This window comes from Monodelphis domestica, chromosome 1, assembly GCF_027887165.1.
Source record: "Monodelphis domestica isolate mMonDom1 chromosome 1, mMonDom1.pri, whole genome shotgun sequence".
In the NCBI taxonomy this organism is placed as follows: Eukaryota; Metazoa; Chordata; class Mammalia; order Didelphimorphia; family Didelphidae; genus Monodelphis; species Monodelphis domestica.
Genome location: NC_077227.1, coordinates 483,338,416 through 483,365,082, shown reverse-complemented (window position 1 = coordinate 483,365,082; position 26,667 = coordinate 483,338,416). Strand labels below are relative to the sequence as shown.

General features: G+C 36.0%; 1 protein-coding gene across 3 annotated transcripts in view; it reads left to right on the top strand.

The window, feature by feature from the left end:
* The window catches only part of SLC17A9 (solute carrier family 17 member 9), a 49,610-nt gene that overhangs the window by 6,601 nt on the left and 16,342 nt on the right, over positions 1-26,667 (top strand). For all 3 annotated transcript variants that reach the window (XM_001376406.4, XM_007475577.3, XM_056812866.1), the window contains 3 exons: positions 11,167-11,364; positions 12,779-12,918; positions 24,909-25,008. In XM_001376406.4, coding sequence (XP_001376443.4) covers positions 11,167-11,364; positions 12,779-12,918; positions 24,909-25,008 — 438 coding nt within the window. The remainder of the gene's footprint in view (positions 1-11,166; positions 11,365-12,778; positions 12,919-24,908; positions 25,009-26,667) is intronic.

The window sequence follows — 26,667 nt, the reverse complement described above, 5'->3', positions numbered from 1 at the left end:
TCATTGCATTGCTTGTAGTAGCAAAGTCAGTCATATTTGATAGTCCCACAGTGTTTCAGTTACTGGGTATAATGTGCTCCTGGTTCTTCTCATTTCACTCCACATCAGTTCATGTAGGTCTTTCCAGTTCACATAGAAATCTGTGGATTCATCATATAAAAGGAAATGTTTTGCTTGTATCTTGAGCCCCATCATTATATTTACAACCTTGAACTTCCTTAACTAATCAATAATCAAGAGAAAGAAACTTTGGAACTCAGTTCTAAAAGTTAAAATAGATTCAACAAATGTTTATTGCTAGGCACCAGGGATACCATACCAAGACAAAAATTAGTTTCTGCCCTCAAAGAAGTTCCATTCCATGAGGGTGGGATACAATACATACTAGATAATTATAATACAGGGTTACTTGGGAAAAAGAGGGAACACTAAAAATTGGGTGGGTAGAGGGAATCACAGAGACTTTGCTAAAGAAAGGAGGCATACTGAGCTAAGCCTTGAAGGATTCTGACAGGTAGAGATGAGGAGGGATCACATTCCAGATTTGCAAAATAACTTAGGTGAATTCATGGAGGCTGCTAGTGGATTATTTAAGGAATAGTCCAATTTAGTAGAAATAAATAAATGTGTGATAGGGAATAATGTAAAATAAGGTTGGACAGGTAAGTTGGAGCCATGTGGCATGGGAGAAACTTGAATGCCAGGATAAAGAATTTGCATAGTAATCCTATTGACAAAATAGGAAGCCACTATTTTTTTTAGTAAAGGAATAACATCGTCATATCTGGGTTTTTTTTAAGCTCTTGCCTTACATCTTAGAATTGATACTAAGTATCAATTTCAAGGCCCAATGGTGGTACGGGTTAGGCAGTTGGGATTACATGACTTGCCCAGGGTCACACTGTTAGGAATTCATATCTATTCTTTAAGAATGTTATTTTTACAGTGATGTGGAAGATGGCCTCTCATTATGGAAGAGATTGAATGCAGGAATATTACCACCAAGGATTACTTGTAAATGAGGAAAGGGCTCAATAACTATAACAGCTGTCTGCATTTCTTCTCAATTTTCTTCCTTCTTTATCCTCTCAATTAACATTGGGAGTGGAGTATAGACAATATATGCTTTCTGTTCTGTTTGGCTTGTATTTGGAACTGAACTAGCTATTCTGTTTAAGAAATGGAAATTTGAGTTCTGAGTGGTATAGGACTACTGTGGTTTTAAAGACATTCCTATTAGATCAAAGTAGCTCTCTGTTTTGGGGTGGGTGTGGTTGGGTAAGGTATCTTTTCTATTCTAAAGTAATTTTCATTTATTTCTTTTTTAAAAGTTTTATTAGGGTTGCTTATTTTTATGCCACTATCCAACATAGACTATTTCTACTTTATATCATCTTTGCCAGTTTGAAAGGTGACAGGTTAAATTTCAGAACTGTTTTAGTTTATATACTTATCGATAATTTGGAGAATGTGTCATGTAATTACTGTTTGAATTCATTATTTTTAAAACTTTATTCCCTTTGATCACTTTGATTAGAGTGGATTAGATTGAGAAACTTGCCTGTTAGGCTTATATGTTTGTGTCAATACTTTATGTATCTTGGATATCCTGCTTTTATAAGAGGCATCATGGGCTAGTAAAGAGATCTACCTAGCCAGGGAATTAGGAAGATCTGAGTTCAAGTTTTCCTCCTGATCCTAGGCAATTCATTTTGCATTAGTCAACTTGATAATACAATAATAAGGAAGATAGCAGCCTACTTTAGCAAAGAAAGTTCTTTCATCCTAGAGTTCCTTATATCAGTGAAATCACAGATCTAATCTCAATCCAATAAAATAAAGTTATCTAATATAAGTTTTTTCTCACTCTGTATCTTCTCTTCTTATTCAAGTAGCATTGATTTTATTTGTGCAACAATTTTATGTTTCACATAAATTATCTTTTCTCTTTTTTTATATTCCCTATCCCTTCTTTGCCTATGAAACCTTACTCTGTCTTTAGTTGTGAAAGATACTTCCATCCATTCTCTTCTAGTTTTGAATTTTGTTACCTTTTTTGTTTACATTTTATTGTTTTGGAGCTTATTGTGGAATATGATGAAAGATTATTATTTTTTAGCTTTATGAAAGAGTTTTTGTCAGATAGAGAACCCTTTATCTATTGAGCTACTGTCTTTAATTTCAGGTTTAATTTGTGCAGTATGTTTCAGAGGTCCACTTTTATAATCTTTTTTGATGATTTTTTAAAAGGAAATCCAAATTGGTATCTCTTGTGGTCTTATGCCACCTTCAAGCTTTAGGTGATTTTATTTACTTATTTGTTTGTTTGTTTAATTTATTTTAAGCCCTTACCTTCCATCTTGGAATTTTGATTCCATGGCAGAAGAGTGGTAAGGGCTAGGCAATGGGAGTTAAGTGACTTGCCCAGGGTCACACAGCTGGGAAGTGTCTGAATCTAGATTTGAACCTAGGACCTCCCATCTCTAGGCTTGGCTCTCAATCCACTGAGCTATCCAGCAGCCTCCTTTAGGTGATTTTATGCTTAAATAAATTGCTTTAAAAAATATTTATTTAATTAATTAATTTACAATGTTTTTCTATGGTTATATGATTCCTGTTCTTTCCCTCCCCTCTTCCACCAACAAGCAATTCCACTGGGTTAAATGGATTTCTGAATAGACTGATTTCCTAATGTCATTTAGCTTATACCTATTATTGGATTTCAGAGATGAAAAGACTATTAGATAACACATTTTACAACTAAGAAAACTAAGGACCAAAGATGTTATAACTTGCTCAAAGTCACAGAGCTGTTAAGGGGCAATTCTCACTCTCAATTCAATGCATTCTCTAATATTCTTCCCAGCTCTCTCAAGGATTTCAGGATAATTATAGATGATTTTCTAAGTCTTTGTGATAATTCTAGTCACTCTCACCCAAATATTTAGAACTGAAAAGAATCTCTAGACTCATTATTTTACTGATGAAGGAAAGGAAAGTGAGTTGTCCGAAGTCACCAAAGTAAGTAACAAGGAATTTGAACTCTGGTCTTCTGATTTAAAGACTAATTATTGATTCCAAGGCAGAAGAACAGTAAAGACTAGGCAATTGGAATTAAGTGACTTTTCCAGGTTCACATAGCTAGGAAATATCTGAGGTCAGGACCTCCCATCTCCAGGGCTAGCTCTCAATCCACTAAACCACTTAGTTGCTCCTGTCTTCTGATTTCAAATCCAGTACTCTTTCCACTCTTCCATAGAAAGGTAAACACCTACTTTTTCACATTCATTTTCTCTCATTGACCTTTCTGGAGTGCCTAGGTTATATAGGAAGTCCAATATTCTGAATAGTTTTTGAACCTTAGGTTATACCATAGGTGTATCCAATTGATTCAGAACCATAAGTAAGGAAGGAAGTTGAAAAGAGTTTGTTTTTTTTAATGGAAGATTCTATTTATATCTGTAACTTTTTAGGGATCAAAGGTATTCTAGGCGTACAATTTTACAAGGACAGGGTGGATGAGAGTAGAGAGACCTTGCCCCAGAATCAGACTGACTTCCCTTTATAACTGACCCTGGCCTGAAACTTTGTGTCATTGGCCTTCTTTATGTATTTAAAATCCTCTGACAACATTTGGTTACTGAAATGTGTGCTTTGGTGGTACTTTCACCCTTTCTTTATTGAACTTATAGTTTTTTTTCTTATCCTGTAGAATATTTGCCTTGGAGGCAAATACTTTTAAACAGGGTGCCCTCGTTTAAACTAGACCCTGCTTTGCTTAGATGAAAACCAAAGGAAAAGAGGTGTTGGGTCACCTCTGAACAGAACCTCACAGAATAGGGGTATTTTGTGGATGAAAACAAGGGTACAATGGAGATGTAAACTTCTAGTTCCCAGACACACTTGATGGGCTGGCTGAACATTCTGTTACCTTACCCAAACACATGGGGTTTGTATCCAACTGGCTAGCATTTAAAAAAAAAAATAACCCTAACAATCCTGGCTGTGTCACTTCATATTTAGATATTTACCTAGTGCTCACAGTGGAATGTATTGGTTAAAGAGCTGAAATGTTTCAGTTAGACTAGCTGGGCTTCACATGAACACCCCAGGAAGGAAGGAAGGCAAGCATGGGCTAAGAAGGGAGTTGTTAAGACGCAGTAGCAGTTGGGTGAAAGTTTCCGTCCGCTTATGACAGCTTGTCCAAGACTTGCTGTTGACTCTTTTGGAAGAGCAGGGACCTCTGAGAAAATAGCATGTGGTTTAAAAGCACAGCTGCCTGTTATATTGTAACAGAAATCTACCCTGTATATGGAATATAATCACCCAACAAGCACTTATTAAGCATCTTCTATATGCCAGGTGCTACGTTCTGTGGATACAAGGACAAAAAAAATATAGTCCCTGCCCTCAGGGAACTTAGTTTCTGTTCTCTCAAGGGAGACAACATGTATACATTTAAGTGTATATCATAAATACACATTTATATTATATCCAGATATATGTAGAACAAATGTTATAATTTTTTTATGGCAACACTAGCAGTGGTCGTGGAAATCAGGAAAGGTCCCGTGTAGAAAGTGGCTTTGAGCTGAGCTGTGAAGGCAGCTAGAAATTTTAAGAGGCAGAGATAAAGGAGTGGTGCATTCCAAGCACTGTTTCTGCAAAGGCATGGGAATGAGAGATGGAATGTCATGGGGGAGAAAGAGCAAGAAGGCTGGTTTAATAAGGCTGGGAAGGTTAGTTGGAACCAAGAAGTAAATGACTTTAAAGATAATTAGAGTAGTTTGTATTTTATCCTCAAGGTAAGAAGTTGCCCCTGGAGTTTTTGGAGCAGGAATATGATATGATCAGGCTTGTGTGTTTTAGTTTGGTTTAGTTTTTTTCTATATGGAGGAGAGTTTGGAGTGGGAAGAGACTCGGAGGAAGAAGACCAAACAGGAGGCTTTTGTAGCAATCCAGCCAAGAGGTGATGACTTGAACTGGAGGAGTAATCACGTGAATAGAGAGAAAGTATATGGATATTGTGGAGGTAGAATCAGCAACACTTGGCATCTGATTGGATGTGTGAGATAAGAGTTAGTGAGGAGTGTAAAAATGGAGACTTGAACCCAGGACTCCAGTCCCCAGAAGTCCTTGCTCACTTCCCAGAATGCTTTGTAATCGCACTGAATTCTCACCTGGGCGAGATCACAAATTATTTAAAGGAGTTCTCTGCCTACTGAAGGCTTTTTCCTGTTTCCTCTTCCAAGCAGACACGTCTCTCTCATGATGTAGGTGAGGTTAAATGGGCCTCTTCCTAAATTCCTTATCTTAAATAAATCTCTAAAAATATAATACTTCTAGAGAGTTTTAATTTCTACCTGCCTCAGTTTTCCCCAAAATTTTAACTCTTACAGGAGCTAGAAATAGCTTTTAGTTTGAGAACCCTGTGTGACCAGAAGGATGTTGGCCCCCTCAACAGAAATAAGGAAGTATGAAAGAAAAATGGACTTGAGAGGAAAAATAATGAGTTTTGGACATATTTAATTTGAGATGTCTAAGGGACATTGATTTGAAAATGTCCATTATGTAGTTGGTGAAACAGAACTGAGGCTCAGGAGAAAATCTAGGGATATTTAGATCTAGGAGTTGCCTGCATAGAAATGATAATTAAGCTCATGGGAGCTTATGAGTATCAATTAACAATAAATTTTTAAGCTCTTACTATATACTAATCATTATGCTAGGTCCTGAGAATACAAAGATGAAAGCAAACTTGACTTTATCCTCAAGAGAGAACATATACACATATATAGGTATATATATAAATATATATAAAACAATTCAAGGTTTTGCTTGTATTAGTGGGGAAATACACTTGTACCCAAGGGGAGGAGGACAATAAAGCAAACTGGAAATGCCCAGAGAGAGAGAGTATGAAATTAAAGAATATGAAAAAGAGGATTCAGGACAAAGCCTAGGGAACACTCACATAATTAAAGGGTCTGATTAGCATTTCTCTAATCAATAATAATTTAAAACATTTTTTATATGACTATATGTATAGTCATGTAAAAATGCTATTTATATATATATATATATATATCCAAAAACTGTTCATGTTGTTTGACTGCTGATCAATTGAGGAATGGCTCAGAGTCTTATACATTTGACAAAGTTCTCTCTATATATTTTAAATATGAGAGATTTCTATTTAGAGAAAGAACTGATAAATAGAAACAAGCAAGACATAGTTTTATATATACTTTTTGGGGGGTCAAACTATGCCTTATCTAGTGCAGGGAGTTGGAGGCAAGGAGGGAGATACCTGGGAACTTTAATGTAACAAACAAATTAATTTTAAAAAACTGTTAAGGGATCTGATATTCATGATGATCCAGCAAAGTGGTCAGACAGGTAGGGGAAACGAGAGAAGAGTGACAGGAAAACCTAGGAGTCTTCAAAAGGATCAAAGCTATACACTGAGAAAATGTCATCAGATTTTGCAATTAGGAGATCATTGCTCACTTTGGAGAGGGCAAGTTCTTTGAGTAATAAGATCAGAACCTAGATTGTCAAGGGTGGAGAATTGAGTAAAAGGAGAGGAAGTAGAGGGGTGAAAAGTATAGACAGGTTTTTCTAGGAGTTTTTGAAAGGATGGAGAGCTATAGGATGACAGCTTGAGGAGGATGGTAGGGATGAATCAGTCTTTTAAGAATGAGAGAAATCTAGGAGTCAGGGAAGGAGTCAGCAAAGAGGGAGAGATTAAAGATTAGTGAGAGAAGGATTATTGTGAGGGTAATCTGCTGATTGGGATGAAAGGAATTATTAGGTTTAAGGATATATGTAAAGGGGTTAGCATTGCTAAGGAGAGGATTTTTTCATCAGAGACTGGAGTAAAGAAGGAGAATGGGATTTTAAAGAGATAAGAGAACATTTAAAACATTTGTGAAAAGTGCTATAGAAAATAAATATGGAGAAATGAAAAGAATAGATGGAATATCATTGCATTGTAAGAATTGGCAAATATGTAATTTAAAGCAATATGGGAAGACTCATAAGAACTCATGGAAGAAGAACCAGGAAAATGCTATATACAGTGATCAAAATAATGTAATGAAAAGAATAAAAAAATTAAGTGGAAGCCTGTGTCACTGTAATGTCCACTTTTGTCCCTGGAGCAAATGCATACTTCCCTCCCCTGAGGTAAAAGACTAGGAGTGTTGAATATTTTATATACTTTCCAGTATGTTTGCTATATAGATGTTTTTGCTTACCTGCTTTTTCTTTGGGTGGGACAGTTATAGGGGGAGTACATCCTGAAATAATTATCATGTAAAAACAAAAGATCAATAAAAATATTTTAACACATCAATAAAACTTAAAAAATAAATCCACTTTTCTAATGTAAAACATTTATCTTTAGGATTTATTCAGAGTAATGAGAAAGTTAAAATGAATTATTAAAAAACAAGAATTTTAATAGGTTTTTTTAATACTTTCAAATATAGAAACTAGGATAATAAAAAGATCAACCTATTTTTAATGAATAGGTAAGAATGGGTTCCAAACATAATAATAGTAGCTGACCTTTATATAATTTAAAGAGCTTGGCATACAGTATCTCATTCATAATTAGCCCATTTCTTTGGAATATAAGCTGGTATTAGTAAAGGCTTAATTACCTGTATTACATATTGGTTTGGGTCAGAATTAATATGTTTTGTTTGGGCAAGGCCTTGCTTATTTGATGTTCTCATTTTTATATTCCTTTCTCAATATTTAACAACAATAGTAACAACTAAACTCCCAGAAGAATGACCTGACCCATTCACTTTGTCCTACAGAGAGTGATTGAAAATGAGTAATTGGAACCTTTTCTGTCCACCTGTAAACTTTTTCTTTTGTTCAAACATTTTGTTTTATATAGCCTACATTTCCCAATATATCTCTCCTCTTTCCAGAAAAAATACAAAAAAAGATGTTTAAAAAATTTCCATGTCTAGATTTTAAAAAAAAAATGAGTATTTATTTATTTTGGATCCTAGAGAAACAGCCACCATTCAGAGTAAGTTCTTTAGTTCTTTTTATTGTCTAGATATATGAATTGCTCCAATAAAAATTTAATTACCAGAAAAACGGAAGTAATGATTACCCAAGGCCCCTTTCCTGTAACAGTTACTATAGGGTGGGTCAACTTTTGGTTATATATAACAGCAGAAATACAGAAGTCACTCCTCAGTTCTATAATACCTGAGGAGATTCTTGGTTTTTAATTTCTTTGCCCTGGGAAACTGTGATATGATGGTCTCAAAAGCGGGGAGCATGTAGATTCTCCCTGAGATGCATATAGCTCAATTGAGGTAGATTGCTTCTGCTTTGAAATTAGTCTTTCTTTTTTTTTTTGAAACTTCCACATTTCATACTTCTCCTTCCTGTTTGATTCAGTTGAGCCTTCTTCTAGCCAGTTCCTAGGACATCTCTGTGAAAGGAAATTAAAAAAAAAAATATTCCTGAGTGAGAAGTCTCCAGTCCACATTCCTTCCCTTATAAAACACATGATGTTTGGCTATTTCAAACCAACTGCCCATTTGAAAGTGATCCAGGCATCTTTTACCCACCAGGTACTGTAATGGAGGGCTTGGCAGAACTGGGGATATAAATAAAAATAAATATAAATAGACAGGGACTCATGGTTATTTGGGCTGAAGGCTACAACTGAGACTCTGCTCATATCAGAGCTTCTTTTTGAAAAATAGTTTAGGGCCCTCACAGCCTCTTAAGCATCACCTCTAGGCATAGGTTTCTTCCTCAGTGGGACTCAGAACTGGGTAGTGATTAACAGAACTGTCAGTTGGTTCCTATTATCCTGCACAAAATAAAGATTTTTTTGTGCCAAAAGTTGGAACCTCTTCTTATCCTGATGCACAGCCTCTTCTTGCATTCTGGACTACATTCCCTCTGACTTTTCGACCTTCTTTTGATGACCTGGACTGGAAAAATGATTCACTCTGACATTTTCTTGGTTTTCCCAATTAGACCTTCATCTGGTACATTTTTTAGATCTATGTGGAGAAATCTTGGGGGTAGATTTGGACTGTTCTTCCTATTTGTCCGTCTTGGCTCTGCCTTCACATTGCTTTAGAAAATTATAGATTATTTGGAGTTTATGACTATGTATTTTTAATTAATTTTTTAATTGGATAATTTTTGTTGATGCTTGTTAGGTATAGAATAACGATTTTACAGTGTTAGTGACAATTATTAGCAACGATCCTAATTAGAGAAACTGCATAATGGATATTATTAGAAAGCTACTTTGGGGCAACTAGGTGGCTCCCTGGATAGAGAGCGAGGCCTGGAGATAAGAGGTCTTGGGTTCAGACTTGGCCTCAGACACTTCCTTGACTCTGGTTAATCCCAGTTGCCTAATCCTTACTTCTCCTCTGCCTTGGAAATGATACTTTGAATCCAGGACCTCCTGTTTCCAGGCATGGCTTTCTATCTATTGAACCACCTAGCTGCCCTAATAGCAACTCTTTTTTGTAAGACAGAAGGTAAGGGTTTTTTTATTTTCTATTATTTGTTTATTTATTTTTTAAAAACCCTTACCTTCTTCTTTTTACCCTGCTTCCCCATAAGGGTTTTTTTAAAAAGGGTTTAAATAAAAAAAGATACTTAGCTCTCAATACTTCCTCATTTCTTATAGAGTACAATTTGAAGTCAATCTGGCAGTTAGAGCCTTTCACAGTTTAGTGTCCTCTATACCTTTTACCTAAGATTTAGCTTATTTTATTATCCTCTACTTAAAATACCCTCCACCCAAATTGAACTGCATGTCTTCAGAGCTGCTTAGTGTGCCCCATCATCTTCATCCTTTAAAGCTCAGCTTAAGCATCTTCTCCATGAGGTCTTTGACATGTCCAATCTTTAACAGAGGAGCACAACCTCAGCTCACAAAGCACTCTGCTTGGCACTTTTCCTATTCACTTACTCTGTAATTTTTTGCATCATAATTGTTTGCATTTGTGTCCTTATTCTTTGCTAGTGTAAAGATTAAAATTTAGGAATATGGGGAGACTGAGGCAGGTAGAAATTAGTTTCTCTCTGCAAGGAGTATTATATTTTTTAGAGGTTTATTAAGGATTAAAGAAAAGACAGGATAAGAAACACGTGCCTAGGCCAGAGTGGCCTAGACAAAATCATCTCACATAATGGAAGAGACGCCTCTGCTCCAAAATGGAAATCCAAAAGAGAACCCAAAAACCTTTGCCACCAGCTTAAATCCTTCCTCCATCTCGACCCACCTCAGAATTCCTGTGAGATTACAAAGCATTTTGGGGAAGTGGAGCAAAGGCTTGTGGGGATTGTAGTCCCGTATTCGAGTCTATTTTTTACACTAGAATGTAAGCTCCATGAAGGCAGGAAATGTTATCTAGACTGTATCCTTTCCAGATTACTATAGAATATTTCGCATAGACTAAGGGCTTAAACATTTTCTGTTGAATTGAATGCCAAATAGCCTGCTACTGTAAGGAATGATGAATATGAGGAAATTTGTCCTTGAATTCTTGTTAAAATCATGAATTCTAATGATTGTATTAAGATATTAATGGAATTTACACTAATCACTTTAGATTCACAATACTGATTATCTTAAACCTATTACTATCACTAAAAATCCAATCAAGTATATGGGAGTAGGGGTCTATTTTCCTGACAAGAATCATCTCCAATGCAGAAGTCCAAGACAAAAGAATCCCTCCAACACAAATACACCAACACAGAAGTCCTCCCTCATCAAGAGCCACTAAGGCAGAAAAAGTGAATCAGAATGTCCTTGCAGGATTTTATAAGCAATTTTCTCCATGTCACTTACTATCTCTCTGGCTTCTCCTTCCTTTCACTGTGGGCCAGTCTAACACATCTCAGGAACCAATCAAAGTCTCCCAATTTGCCTACCACTTGGGGGGAGGGAACAGTGTTTGTGGTTTTTTTAGGACTAAGTGTTAATGACTAAGTAATTGTGAACTCTCTTTGTTAGTGACTTACTAAATGTTAAGTAGGGCTACTTCAAGTTCCTGATTGATTAACTTAAAATAGAAAAAGGGAATAAAAAAATTCCCTTTCCCACTTGGGTGAGCTCTCCTGATAATCTGACTGCTTTCATGGTGCTTTTCCTAGGCCTGAATGCCAGGTTTGGACTGTGATGTTACTCCTGGGGACATGTCTTCTATACTGTGCCCGGGTCTCTATGCCCATCTGTGCTGTCTCAATGAATGAAGATTTTGGTTGGAACAAGAAGCAGTCTGGGATCTTATTGAGTAGCTTCTTTTGGGGTTACTGCCTAACTCAGATAATGGGAGGCCACCTTGGGGATCGGTGAGTTCACTTTTTCCCACTTTGAATGTTCCCTGTGTTTGGTATCATATAATTCCCCTCATCCTTGTTCTCTTCTCTGCCCCCCCCCCACTTCCCCCACATTTCTTAAGGAATGAATCTGGAACTTTGCCTTTAGTTTAGTTAATATTTAGTAAGTAGGAAAAAAATGGTTAGAGAATTATGTAGAAGAAAGAAATAGTCATTTTTCTTTTTTAATTGTAATGAAAGAGAAAGGATTCCAGATAGATACATAGAGAAGTTATCCTCATAATTCAGAGCAAATATAAGTTAAGGGATCAAAGTCAGTTTCTTAGATCTTGTTAGGAAAAGATAAGTGAAGGAACCTAAGTAAGTAAAAGGGCAGAAGAGTTGTAGACTCTTTCATTTACTGGTTTTCTTGGATGTTTAGTGGTTTTGACTAATAGAAGGCTTCACCTGCTGTGACATATCAACTGTGAACTTCTCTTCTAGTTCCTCTTAAAAAAGTTTTATTGTCACCTTTTCTCTTTATGTTGCAGTCATTCCCTCATAATTCCTTAATCCTGAACATTAAACCCCTACCTTGTAATGTAGGAAATGTATCCATCTATACACATACTTTCTCTCTCTCTCTCTCTCTCTCACACACACACACACACACACACACACACACACATACATACATACATACATAAAGGCCAAAAGACAGAGGAACCAAGAGGAAGAAGGTACTTTTCTTTATCACTTCTCTAGGACTGAGAGAATCACAATTCATCACATTTCAAATGCTTTTATATCTCATTATCACATTGTATTCATGTATATTATTGTCTTGGTGTTTCTTTAGCCTCATTTCATCCAAATCTTCCCAATGTATCTCTGAATTCTTCATATTTGTCATTTTAACCATGTATACCACAGGACAGAGTGAAAAAGGGAGGAGAGGAGACAGAAAGAGAAATGGAAGGGAAAGGGGAGAAAGAAGGGGTAGAGGGGCAAGGAGGTGAGAAGAAAAAGGGACAGAGAGGGTAAGAGTAAGAAAGAGCAAAGCAAAAAGGTGAAGAGGGAGAGAGAGAAAAGAGAGGGAAAAGGAGAGAGGAATGGGAGAGAGGGAGAGACAAAAGTGAAAGAGAAAAGCAAGAGAAGGGGGAAGGAGGGAGAGCGAATAATGAAAAAGTGGAAGAGAGAGAGAGAAAAGAGAAATGGAGCAGAGAAAAGGACAGGAAGAAAGTTGGAGGGAGGGGAAAGAGAGAAATCAGAGAAAAAAGCAAGAGAAGAGGGAGAAGGGAAGGAGAAAAATAATGGGAAAGAGAAAAGCAAGAAAAGACAGATTGAAAGAGAAGTCAGAGGGAAAAAAGAGTGATCTTCCTCCATTTCTTCCTCTTCCTTTGTGCCATCCTCTTCCCATGTAAATTCCATCTCCTCTCTCTTCCAGGATTGGAGGAGACAAAGTCATCTTGATCTCAGCATCAGCTTGGGGTTTCATCACAGCTGTTACCCCATTGCTCTCCCACATCAGTAGTGCCCACTTGGTCTTTATGACTCTCTCCCGAATACTCATGGGGCTGTTTCAAGGTGAGTCTCTAAGAGGCAACTGTTCTTTATTTGACCCCCCTCCCCTTTTTCTCTTTTTTAGTCTCTGAGGTCCCATAAAGCCAAACAGAATGCAAGACTAAACCCACGCAAAGAGTATATATGAGTGGCTATCCCACCTGTTAATCTATATAGCTTTTGTAGTAAACTCCCTACTATTGAACACTGTAATAATTAAAAGAGTGGTTGGTATAAACTGTGACCACGGAAATATGGTTTTAAGATATTGTCTTGAGTTAAATCAAATATAAAGTGGTCGCCAGGGAAAAATTCCCAAATATGAAATATACCCAAGTCAGCTGGGTTTTTATGGAGATTTTAATTAATACAAATTAAGGAATTAATGAAAGGGAGAGAGGAAATAAAGAGAAAAGGGGTAGGCCAGCTTAGGTCAGCCTCGGCCTAAGCCCTAAGAGAGATCATTCACTCTTTAATCCACTCACCACAAGATTTGTCCCAAGCAAGATTCTAGTGTTCAGAGAGACCCAGCTACTCCAACTAGTCCGAGCTCCAATTCAGCTTTGGCAAACTGAATTTTCAGCCAGCCACCACTGCCCTTCAAGGCAGCTCTGGCAAGCTGAATCACCCAGAGACCTCTTTTGAGCTCCTTTTAAAGAGAATTTTCTCCTATGTCACCTCCCCTAAGTTCTCACATCTACCAATCACAGTAGACGGTTTCCAAAGGACTGACCATTCTTAATTCACACCTGAGTAAACTAAACTTTTGAATAATTCACACCTGAGTAGACTAAACTTTTGAGTAAGTTCACACCTCTTTGCCCCTTGCAAGTTTGCAAGTTGCTTGACCTTTTAGTGATTAATTTGACCTTCATAGGTACTTAGCACCCCTTTCTATTAGATCTAAAAATAGACTTAGCTTAAGTGCTTGGCCTCACTATAAGTATGGGTTAAGTGTTTTTCATTGTTCAGTAAAGAGTTTACAACTTTATCTTCCCCTAAAGTATGCTTAAGTATAGGTGGAGTAGAGTTCTCACATCCTTGATCAAGTACCTTCATTGTTTAAAATGGGGAATGGTCTTGACCAAATCTTATGAAGTAGGGTCTGAGAATTTTTAAGATTCACAACACAAAGGGGGAATGAATGTGTAGTGGTAAACAAGTGAGAAAATACATAGGAAATAGTGTCCAAATATAAGAAGTTAATATTATTATTATTATTTGAAGTCTTATTTTTTTCCAATTACATGTGAAAACAATGTTTAACACTTATTTTTCAAAATTTTGAATCCCAAAATCTCTCTCCCTCACATCCCCAACATTAAAAAGGCCAACAGTTTGATATTAGGTTATACATATGCAGTCATGAAAAACACATTTCCATATTAGTCATGTTGTAAAAGAAAACGTAGAACAAAACCAAAGCAAAACAAAAGAAAAAAGAGTTTAAAAAAGTATTCTTTGATCTGAATTCAGATTCTATCACTTCTTTTCCTGGAGATGGATAACATTTTTTATCATATGTCTTTTAGAATTAATTGTTACAGATCATTGTATTGTTGATAATGGCTAAGTTATTCACAGTTGTTCATTATTGCTGTTATTGTGTATAATTTTTACAACAATATTGCTTTTACTGTGTATAATTTTTTCCTGGTTCTGCTCATTTCATTTTGAATTAATTCATATGTCTTCCCATATTTTTCTTTTTTAAAAAATAATCATATGATTTTTATTACTTTTGCTACTAATATCCTCAATTATGTTTTTTCAGTTATACCTATAATCATGTAAAACACATTTCCATATAATTTTATTTTTATTATTTTTATGTGAATTTTTTATTTTAATAAATTTCTACATAAGTTTTCTGAAACTATATAAATCCATATTATCTCCCTCTCTTCTTTCCTCCCCCTTCCCAGAGCTGACAAGCCATCTGGGTTATACATGTATTATCACTCAAATCATATTTCCATATTATTCATTTCTATGAGTGAATAATCTTAAAAAACCACTACTCCAAAACATATATCCAAATAAACAAATGATAAATCATATATTTTCATCTGTATTCCTATTTCAATAGTTCTTTATCTGGACGTGGATAGCATTCTTTTTCATGAGTCCCTCAGAATTGTCCTGGATCATTGTAATGCTGTTAGTAGCAAAGTCTATCACTTTTGATCATTCTACAATATTGCAGTTAATGTGTATAACATCCTCCTTGTTCTGCTTATTTCACTCTGCATGAGTTAACAAAGGTCCCCCCAGTTCTTTCTGAAATTATCCCACTCATCTTTCCTTATACCATAGTATTTTCCAGAATTTTTTGAAATGCTTGCTCATCATTTCTTATAGCACAGTAATATTCCATCACAATCATATTCCACAACTTGTTTAGTCATGCCATGCCCCAATTGATGGACATTCCTCAATTTTCAAATCTTTGCCTCCATAAAAAGAACTGTTTTAAGCGATATAAGCTGATACGCAAAAAAAAGAAAAAGGGAGGGGGGAATTGAAAATGACACCAAGAGATACTTGAAGAAATAAGATAAATCGGATAATCTTTATCACACAAAGATATGCATGGGAAGGGAAGGGGAAGAATACTCTTATAAGAAGGAGAGGAAGAGAGTGCTGTAAAAAATAGACTCGAATACAGGACTACAATCCCCACAAGCCTTTGCTCCACTTCCCCAAAATGCTTTGTAATCTCACGGGAATTCTGAGGTGGGCCGAGATCAAGGAAGGATTTAAGCTGGTGGCAAAGGGTTTTGGGCGCTCTTTTGGACTTCCGTTTTGGAGCAGACGCGTCTCTTGCGTAATGTGAGGTTATTTTGTCTAGGCCTCTGGCCTAGGCACATGTTTCTTACTTGTATATTCTTTAATCCTTAATCCTTAATAAACCTCTAAAAAATATAATACTCCTTGAAGAGAGAAACTAATTTCTACCTGCCTCAGTCTCCCCATATTCCCTAATTTTAATCTTTACAGTGCTAATAAGTAATACTTAAACCTTACTCTCAGTGAAATCAATTCTGAGAGGGAAGAGCATCTAGATCCATTGGGGTATTGAATTCTATGTTACCCTTCAGGGAAAGTGAGAAGGGAAAATTAAGGGGTGTAGGGGAGGTGGGGAGTATAAAAACGTAGGGAAATAGAGAGGGAACTTAACATGATAAAAAAAGTAAGAAGGGAACAAAAAGGGAGGGGGAAGAAAAGGAAGCATATTAAGGGTGGAGATTAGGGAGACTGATTAAAAGCAAACCACTGGTTTAAAAGGATATAGCAAAAGAAGAAAGGACAGAACTAGGAGAGGATATCAAAATACTGGAGAATACACAAGTGGCAATCATAAAACTTTGAATGTGAATGGGATGAACTCACCCATAAAACAAAAACAAATAGAGTGGATTAGAAACCAAAATCCTACCATATGTTATCTACAAGAAACACACATGAGGTGGGTATACACTCACAAGGTTATAATTAAAGATTGGAGCAAAACCTATTGGGCCTCAACTGAGAGAAAGAAGGCAGGAGATGCAATCATGATATCTGACAAAGCCAAAGTAAAAATAGATCTGATTAAAAGGGATAGGGAAGGTAACTATATCCTGATAAAAGGCAGTATAGACAATTAGGAAATATCAGTAAACAACATGTATGCATCAAATGGTATAGCATCCAAATTTCTAAAGGAGAAACTAGTGGAATTGAAGGAGGAAATAATTAGTAAAACTATACTAGTGGGAGACCTGAACCTTCCTCTATCAGATCTAGATAAATCAAATCATAAAAAGAACTGTTTTAAATATTTTTGGTCTTTTTCTTTTTCCTTTTCTTCTTTTTTTTTAACCCTTTGGGATATAGACCTAGTAGATTCAAATTGTTCTCTAGAATGGTTGGATCAATTCACATCTCCATCAGCAGTGCTTAATGCCCTAATTTTCCCACATCTACTCCAACATTTTCCTTTTCTGTCATATTAGTTGATATTATAGGTGTGAGGTGATAGCTCTTTTAAAAATCTGCATTTCTTTATTCATAACTGCGCTCTTTGTGGTGGCAAAAAATTGGAAAATGAGGAGATGCCCTCCAATTGGGGAATGGCTGAACAAATTGTGGTACCTGTTGGTGATGGAATACTATTGTGCTGAAAGGAATAATGAACTGGAGGAATTCCATGTGAACTGGAATGACCTCTAGGAATTTATGCAGAGTGAGAGGAACAGAACCAAGAGAACAATGTACACAGAGACAGATACACTGTGGCACAATCAAATTAGTAGCAATGCAATGATCCAGAACAACTCGGAGGGATTTATGAGAAAGAACACTATCCACATTCAGAGGAAAAACTGGGAGTAGAAACACAAGAAAAACAACTGCTTGATTACATGGGTCTATGGGGATATGATTGGGGATGTAGGCTAAATGATCATCCTGGTGCAAACATCAACAACATGGAAATAGGTTTTGATTGAGGACACATGTAAAACCCAGTGGAATTGCACATTAGCTATGGGAAGGGGTGGGGAAAGGGGAGGGAAAAAATATGATTCTTGTAACCAAGTAAAAATGTTCTAAATTGACTAAATAAAATTTTCAAAAATAAATAAAAAACAAATAAAATTTTGCATTTCTTTAATCAGTAGTGATTTAGAACCTTTTTTCATATGACCATAGAGAGCTTTAATTTCTTCTTCTGAAAACTGCCTGTCCTTTGACCATTTATCAATTGGGTAATGACTTGCATTCTTATACATTTGGCTCAGTTCTCTATAAATTTGAAAAATGAGGCCTTTATCAGAGAAACAGTATAAAATTTGTACCTAGTTTTCTTCTTCTGATCTTGGCTCCATTGGTTTTGTTTGTGCAAACCCTTTTTAATATAATCAAAATTATGCATTTTATATCTGTAATGCTCTTTATCTCTTGTTCAGTTATAAATTTTTCTCTTATTTTTAGATCTGACTGGTAAACTATTCCATATTCTCCTAATTTGCTTATGATATCATCTTTTATGTCTAAATTGTGTACCCATTTTGACCTTAGCTTGGTATATGATGTGAGATGCAATATTTGTCAAATAGTGAGTTCTTAACCCAAAAGCTTAGATATTTGGGTTTATCAAACACTGGATTGCTTACTATTGTGTATTATATACCTAATCTATTCCACTGATGTCCCAATCTACTTAGCCACTACTAGGTTGTTTTGTTTATTACTCCTTTTTTATAATGTTATTTGAGATCTGGTATGTCAAGGCCTCTTTCTTTCAATTGATTTCCTTAACATTCTTGACCTTTTGTCCTTCCAGATGAGTTTTGGTTTTTTTTATAACTTTATAAAATAATTTTGGTAGTTTGATTTGAATAACATTGAATAAATAAATTACTTAAGGCAGAATTGTCATTTTTATTATATTGTCATGGCCTACTCATGAGCAATTAATATTTTTCCAGTTGTTTAGATCTGATTTTATTTGTATGAAAAGAGTTTTTAATTGTGTTCATTTAGTTCCTGTGTTTGCCTTGGCAGGTATTTTATATTGTTCTTTTAAATGAAATTTCTCTATCTCTTGCTGCTGGACTTTTGTTGATGACATATAGAAATGCATGTGATTTTTGTAGATTTATGTTATATCCAGCAACCTTGCTAAAGTTCTGTGAGATCCCTGAATGAGTCTTCTCAAAATGAGCTCCCTCAGAATCAGATCCAGCTCTTCTCTGAGCTCTTATTTTTAAGGGCAAAATCTCCTCTGTCACCTCCCCTAAGTCCTTACATCTACCAATCACTGTAGATGTTTCTAAAGGACCGCCCATTCTTAGTCCACACCTAAGAAGGTATGGATTTTTGAGTAATTCACACCAGGAAAGCTCTGAGTAAGTTTTCCAGTTCTTTGTTCCTTGTAAATTCACAAGTTGCTTTACCTTTATAGGTACTTAGCTTAAGAAAAGTATGGGTTTAAGTACTTTTCATTGTTCAGAAAAGAGTTTACAACTTTATCTTCACCTAGGGCAGACCCAAGTAGGTAAAGTAGAATTTTCACATTCCTGCTTTAAGTAGAGTTCACTGCCCAAATGGGGAATGGTCTTAATACAATCTTATAAAGTAGGGTCTGGGAAATTTTAAGGTTTACAGTTCTTAATTACTTCAAATAGTTTTCTAGTTTCTCTAAGATTCTTTCTGTATACACCATCATATCATCTTCAATGAGTAATAGTTGTTGCTTGTTCATTGCCTATTTTAATTTCTTCTATTTTTTCTTCTCTTATTGCATTTCTAGAACAGTATTGAATAATAGTGTTGCTGATAGGCATCCTTGCTTTATCCTGATTTTAATGAGAAGACTTCTAGCTTATCCCTATTGTAAAGAATGCTTGTAGTTTGTTTTAGGTAGATACTACTTATCATTTTAAGGAAATCTCCATGTATTCCTATGTTTTCCAGTGTTTTTAATAGAAATTAGTGTTGTATATGTCAAAAGTTTTTCTGATCCTTTTGATATAATTGTATGATTTCTATTGGTTTTGTTATTTACATATGCACTTATTTTGATGGTTTTCCTAATACTGAATCAGCCTTTGTGAAGATCAGTCAGCAACCTTTAGATTAATCAATCAAAAACTGAAAACACCTCTAATACTTGACCTGTCACTAGGTGGAAGAGTTCACAAGTCAGAAACTCTCACCTCCAAAGGGGACTGTTCAGCCCTGAGTAGGGCTAAGCAGTTTGGAAGCTGATTGGTTCCTGTGAAGAGGGGAAGAGACAGGAAGTGATGTGGGAAAAGGAGTATAAAAAGGCCATGGCTTTCTGGATTCAGGACTTCTCTCTTTGGATCTTCTGGCTTAGTCATGCCTGCCTTGGTGATTGAAGAGACTTTGGATCTTCCTTTGGATCCTGCAGTGGTGAGTGGAGTGATTCCTTCCTTGGTTCTTCGATGAGGAGACCCTCTCTACTCATTGGCGCTTCAGTGGTATGCTCCCTTCAGCATGAGTTCTGGTGAGATTCTTGGTGGTCTTAGTCTTGTGTAGACTGAAGATTCTCGGTGGATTCTTTAGCATCTCCTGGTTCTTTAGATTTTGGCTTCCTAATTAGCACTTTGGATTCTGTTGAGATTTGCTTTTGGATTTGTATATCTGGTCTGGAGCATTAGGATTAAATTTAGGGTATTGGTAGCTAGGCAGTACTTTCTGGCTTTTTATATTTTTCCACTTTTACTATTTCCACCTCTTTGTAAATAAAGCTGCTAAAAGTCATTTTGACTTAAGCTGTAATATTGTTAAATCAGCAACTTCAATATTACTTTAGAATTCTTATATTTGGCATAAATCCTAAATTTAGATTCTTACACCTTGCATTCTTAATGTAAATTCCTCTGGTTCATAATGTGTGATCTTTATGAGAAATTGCTGTAATTTCTGTAATATAGGCATTCCTTCTGTAGCTTGTTATTGAATGTAATTTTTATTGTAGTGTGATCTGAAAAGTATGCATTTAATATTTTTGCTTTTCTGCATTAGGTTTTGACGTTTTTATGCCTTAATATTTGGTCAATTTTTGTTTAGTTGCCATTTACTACTGAGAAAAAGGCATATTGATTTCTGTTTCTATTTAATTTTTTGTAAAGGCGTCTATATCTAACTTTTCTAAAATTCTATTCATCTCCTTAACTTTTTTTATTTTTTATTTAGAAAGATCTAGTTCTGAGAAGGGAAAGTTAAGATCCCCACTAATATATTTTTACTGTCTATTGTCTCCTATAACTCATCTATCTTTTCCTTAAAAAACTTGGATGTTATACCATTTGGAACATATATAAGCATTGATAACTTCATTGTCCGTGGTACCGTTTAGTAAAATGTAGTTTCCCTGTTTATCTCTTTTCATTAGATCTATTTTTATTTTAGCTTTGTCTGAGATAATAATTGCTAACTCTGCTTTTTTTTTTTTACTACTTCAACTGAAGCATAATAAATCCTGCTCTATCCCCTTACCTTTACTCTCTATATGTTTCTCTACTTCAAATGTGTTTCTTTTATAAACAACATAGTATAGGATTCTGGTTTTTAACCTACTTTAACTGTAGGTCTGCTTTCATTTTGTCAGTGAGTTCTTAACATTCATGTCAGTTCTGATTATTGTGTATTTCCCTCCATCCTACTTTCCCTCATTTCTTTCACTTTCCCTCTCCTTTCTCCTTTACTCAAGTATTTTGCTCCTTGTCACCACTAATCCACCTCCCTTCTATTAGTTTCTCCTTTTTTTTTGTTCCCCTCCCTTCATACTTTTCTATAGGGTACAATAGATTTCTGTACCCAATTATGTTTGTTATTCTCACTTTGATCCAATTCTGATGAGAGTAAGGTTCAAGCATTACCTACCACCCTCACCTCCATCTTCCTTTCCACTTTAAAAGCTCATTGATGCCTCTTTTATATGAGATACTTTATCCCATTCTACCTCTCCCCTCCCTTTTCCCTGTGTATCTCTCTTTATCACCCCTTAATTTAGTTTTTTTTGGATATCATCTCATTATAATCAACTCACTCCCATACCCTCTGTCTATGTGTACTACATCTAAGTGCCCTAACAATGATAGAGTTCTTAGGAGTTACAAGGATCATCTTTCCATGTAGGAATGTAAACAGTTTAAACTTATTAAATCCCTTATGATTTCTCTTTCACATATACCTTTCTATACTTCTCTTGAGTCCTACATTTGAAAGTCAGATTTTCTATTCAACTGTTGCTTTTTTTTTCATCAGTAATGTTTCAAAGTTTTCTGTCATTAAATATACATTTTTTACCTTGAAGGATTATATTCAGTTTTACTGGGTAGGTGATTCTTGATTTTAATCCTAGCTCCTTTGTCTCTCCTGAACATCATATTCCAAGCCTTCTGATCCTCTAATGTAGAAGTTTCTAAGACTTTTTTTTTATCCTGTCTCCATGATATCTGAATTGTTTCTCTTCAGTTGCTTTTAGTATTTTCTCCTTGACTGGGGAGCTTTGGAATTTGGCTATAATACTCCTGGAAGTTTTCATTTGAGGATCTTTTTCATGAAGTGATTGGTAGATTCTTTCTTTTTTTTTCTTTTTTTTTCATTTGTTATGTGAAACATACTTCCATATTGGTCATTGTTGTAAGAACAAAGTCATACATAACCAAAATCCCAAAATAAAACCAAAAATATATTGATGTGAAAGATGACATCAACATTTCTTTCTCTGGAATTGGATAGCATTCCCTGTCACAAATCTTTCAGGATTGTCCCAGATCCTTGCATTGCTGAGAGTAGCCAAGTTTTCAGAGATAATCATCATCCAATATTGCTCTTACTCTGTATAATGTTCTCCCATTTCTGCTTATTTTGCTCTTCATTGTTCTTGCAGATCTTTCCAGCTTTTTCTGACATCATCTTGCTTAACATTTCTTATAGCACAATAGTATTCCATCACCATTATATACCACAATTTGTTTAACCATTCCCCAATTAATGGACATCCCCTTAATTTCCAATTCTTTGCCACCACAAAAATAGCAGCCATAAATATTTTTGTATAAATAGGTCCTTTCCCCTTTTTTATTATCTCTTTGGAATATAGACCCAGTATTGGCATTACTGGATCAAAGGGTATTCATAGTTTTATAGGTCTTTGGGTATAGCTCCAAATTTCCTTCTAGAATTGTTGAATCAGTTCACATCTCTACTCAACAGTGTATTAGTGTCTCAATTTTGCTACATCCCCTGGATTCTTTCAATTTCTGTTTTAGCATCTCTGATTCTAGGACATTAAGATGATGATCATGGTTTTTGGATGGTCTAATAATTAAATTGTCTCTTTTTAGTCTCTTTTCCAAGTCAATTGTTTTTCTAGTAGGAGATTCACATTTTCTTCTATTTTTTTTTTCGTTCTTTTGATTTTGATTTGTTTCTTGATGTCTCATGATGTCATTAGTTTCCACTTGCTCAATTTTAATTTTTAAGGAATTCTTTTCTACAGTCTGCTCCATTTGGCCATTTCTGCTTTTTAAAGAAATTCTTTTCTTCTGTGAATTTTTTGTGCCAGTTTTTACCATTTGGCCTATTTTGTTCTTTTTTAACCCTTACCTACATCTTAGAATCAATGTGTATTGGTTTCAAGTCAGAAGAGCAATAAGGGCTAGGCACTGGGGGTTAAGTGACTTTCCCAGGGTCACATAGTTAAGAAGCATCTGAGCTCAGATTTTAACCTAAGACCTGTCTCTAGGTCTGGCTCTCACACTGAGCCACCTAAATGCCCCATATTGTTTTTCTAAGGGGTAGTTTTCTTCAGGATTTTTTTTTTTTTGATGTCTCTTTTACCAAGCTATTGAGACTTTTCCATAATTTTCTTGCATCATTCTCATTTCTTTTCCCAATTTGTTTTACTTCTCTTGTTTGATTTTAAAAATTCTTTTCAAGCTCTTCAGAAATTCTTTTCTAGGATAACACTTATACACATTTTTCTTTGATGCTTTACATGTAACTGCTTTGATTTTTTTGTCTCCTACTGAGTTTGTATTTTAATCTCTTTCACCATAGTCTCTTTCTATGTTCAGATTCCTTGTTTTGTTTGTTTTTGATAACTTGCTCATTTTTCTAGCTTATTTCTTGACTTTGACCTTAATATTAAAATTGGTCTCTGGTTCTGAGGTGAACAATATACTGTTCCAAGCTGTTGGTTTTCCATTCTGCTATTTTTAGAGCTAATTCCAGGGAGCTATAAGTTTTCAGTTCTTCCAAGGTGGTATTATCTGAGGAGAGGTGTGATTACTGCTCTTCTGGGCTGTGCTATGGTCTGTGATTGACCACAAGCATTCTTTTCTCCCCTGGACCTGTGACTATGGTCCTCACTTCTATTAGTGCTTTTCCTTGCCCTAGAACTTTGATCCAAAACTACATATGGGTGATGCAATGAGTCCTGCTCCCAGTGCTGGCAGTGTCCCCTGTAAATTCCTTCTGAACAGTTGTCTGATATTCTTACCATCTGTGAGCTAAGAGTTCTGGAAGCCTCAGCCTGCTGTGTCCCCATCTGCTGGCTCACTGGCCAGAGCCTTTACTCAGTAAGACTGACCTTTAAATTGTCTTGAGTGTGAAAATTGTTTCACCCAATCCTTTTAGTGGTTCTGCCATACCACAATTTGTTTTGAGGTGATATTTTATCCTTGTTTAGAGGAAAATTTAGGTGAGCTCACATAAGTCCCTACCTTTATGGTGCTCTCTTGGCTCCACCCCTATAAAGAATTATTATTCTCAAACATTCTGATGACTTGAGGCAACAATTCCTAACATGAATAACACTCTGAAGTTTACAAAGAACTATCCTTGCATTGTCTTGAATATCATGACAGCCTTGTGAGGGAGGCAGAGCAGATATTCATTCATATTTCTCACAGTCATGCTCAGTTCTTCTGTGACATTCTCTCTACCTTTGTAGTCACTTGAAGGTCACAAACACTTTAAAGGTCAGACATTCCATTTTTTGCAAGTGCTAGAGTTTCCTGTGCTCTCCATGAATTTTCTCTACTTTTCTCAGGTCAGAAAAGAACATGACCTATAATTAAAAAAAAAATCTTTGTTAGAGTTTCTATCATTTACTGGCTTTGTGGCCATGGGCAAGTCATTTAACTACTCTAAGATTTGATTCCCTTATGTGTAAAGTAGCTATAATAACAAGCATATGTGGGATCTACTTCATAGTTTTGTTGGGATATCAGATGAAATAGTATATGTAAAGCACTTGATAAACCTTAAAGTGTTATATAAATTTCTGTTATGTTGATGATGATTATTTTAACCACACTCAGAGTGGGGAGCTGGTTAGACCCACCCAGGTATCCTCCAAGGCAAATCATCTAACCAAATTAAATAAGTATGTTTGTCAAATGAGTGAGTGAAAGAATGAGTGATTGGGAAGGCATTAATCTTTCTCTTTTGTCTGATTAGTCTGTTTGTTTTTGTTATTTTTGTTCCAGGGGTTTATTTTCCTGCCTTGACGAGCCTGTTGTCTCAGAAAGTCCGAGAAAGTGAGCGAGCATTCACTTATAGCACTGTGGGTGCAGGTTCCCAGTTTGGGTAGGTTCTATTAGCACAGTAATAATATTGGGGATAGGGAGAAGAGAAAAAAGAAAAAAATGGATGATGAGCTCATGTCATCGTGTCATGTTCCTCAAGCTAAACTGCTGTTGAATTTGAGCCATGAACAATTCAGCCTCCCAAGAATGACACATGGGAAGAAATACCAGGGACTGTTTGTGGCAACAAAGGACATCAACACAGGGTACATCTGGATCTCTGGATGACAGGCATCCTGGAGGGCATCATTTCTGGATTTGGAAGCCTGAGGCTGTTGCTCCAGGAGATGAACAGAGACTTGTTCCTGAAACTATTCATGCCCTTTGAAATGTTGTTCCTTTATGCACATTCCCCTCTCTTAGTGTCAAGAGGGTTTGGGGTTTTTAGTTGGCAAATGGTTTGGGGGGGAGACTGTTGCTTCATCTGTTTCCTTTTTATCTGTGCTGAGAGACATGAGATGGGTCATTCCTTGCTCCCTCTCTTCTTTTCAAATTCCCTCTGTAGCTGTCCCGATATAATTTTGGACAGCATGTGTTGTGGCATAGATGAGGCAGCAGTACCATAGGGCAAGGAAAATAGAAACACAAGCTCCACATGATTTCCAGGTAGGGCTTAATTTGTTTGACTGGATAATAGCCCAGCCTCTGCCTTCCTCTGGGCACAGACAGATAACCTTGTGCTGAGGCAGATGGAGAAAGACAGGTGGGATGGGGGAGAAGGAAGTCATTTCAGCATTCTTTTGCTTCTTAGGATACTTTGTTCTGAAGAAACAGAAAAAATTTATTACAGGATAACTAGAGATGGTTTTACTATTATTATAATTTTGCAGAATTGGATATTGGTTTGACTGAGACTTCAAACTTTTTCTTTTAACTTGAGATTTTTCTGGTGTTTGCATTAGAACATTAGTCAGCACCAGGTTGGCCCAGTGGATTGAACACTGATCTGGGAGTTGGGGGACTTGGGTTCTAGTATGAGTTCTGTGACTAATTCACCTTAAATAAGTGATTTTCCATCTCTGGAGTTTCTCCATCTGTCAATAAGAGTTTGGTCTTTAAGATGTTTTCCAGATCCAACATTCTTAATTCTAGATTTACAGAATTTGACAGCTGGAAAGGGAATTCCCCTGACATCTAGTCCAACCTACATTCAACAAAGAATCCCCTCCTCAGTCTTGCAGTGAGGGGAAATCTGCTTCCTCCTGAGGCAGCCCAATTCCACTTTATGATGGCTCTATTATAAGCAGTTATTCATTATATCAAACCCAGATTTGTCTCTTTGTCACCTCTACCTCATACTCCTAATTCTGCCCTCTGGGGACAAAAAGAACAAGTTTCATCTCTCTTCCACATGGCAGGCCTTCATAGACATCCTATCCTCTTGAGGAAAGAGATCTTTTCCTCTTTACACTGTAATGGTTAGAATGGGTTTGACTAAATTATAAGAATAATAAAATGTGGTGTTGCCATTTATAGAAATTAACCCTTAAGTCACAAGACTGTTAGTAGCTCTAATATCTTTATTATAGTAAGATAAACATAATAAGAGAGGGAAATATAGAGAGGAGGTAAAGAAATACCCCCAGAGTCTGTCTCAGAAAAAAAACCAAACAACCCTTCTGCTTCCTGCCTGTTCTTACCTTATATGCCCTTCCCTTCA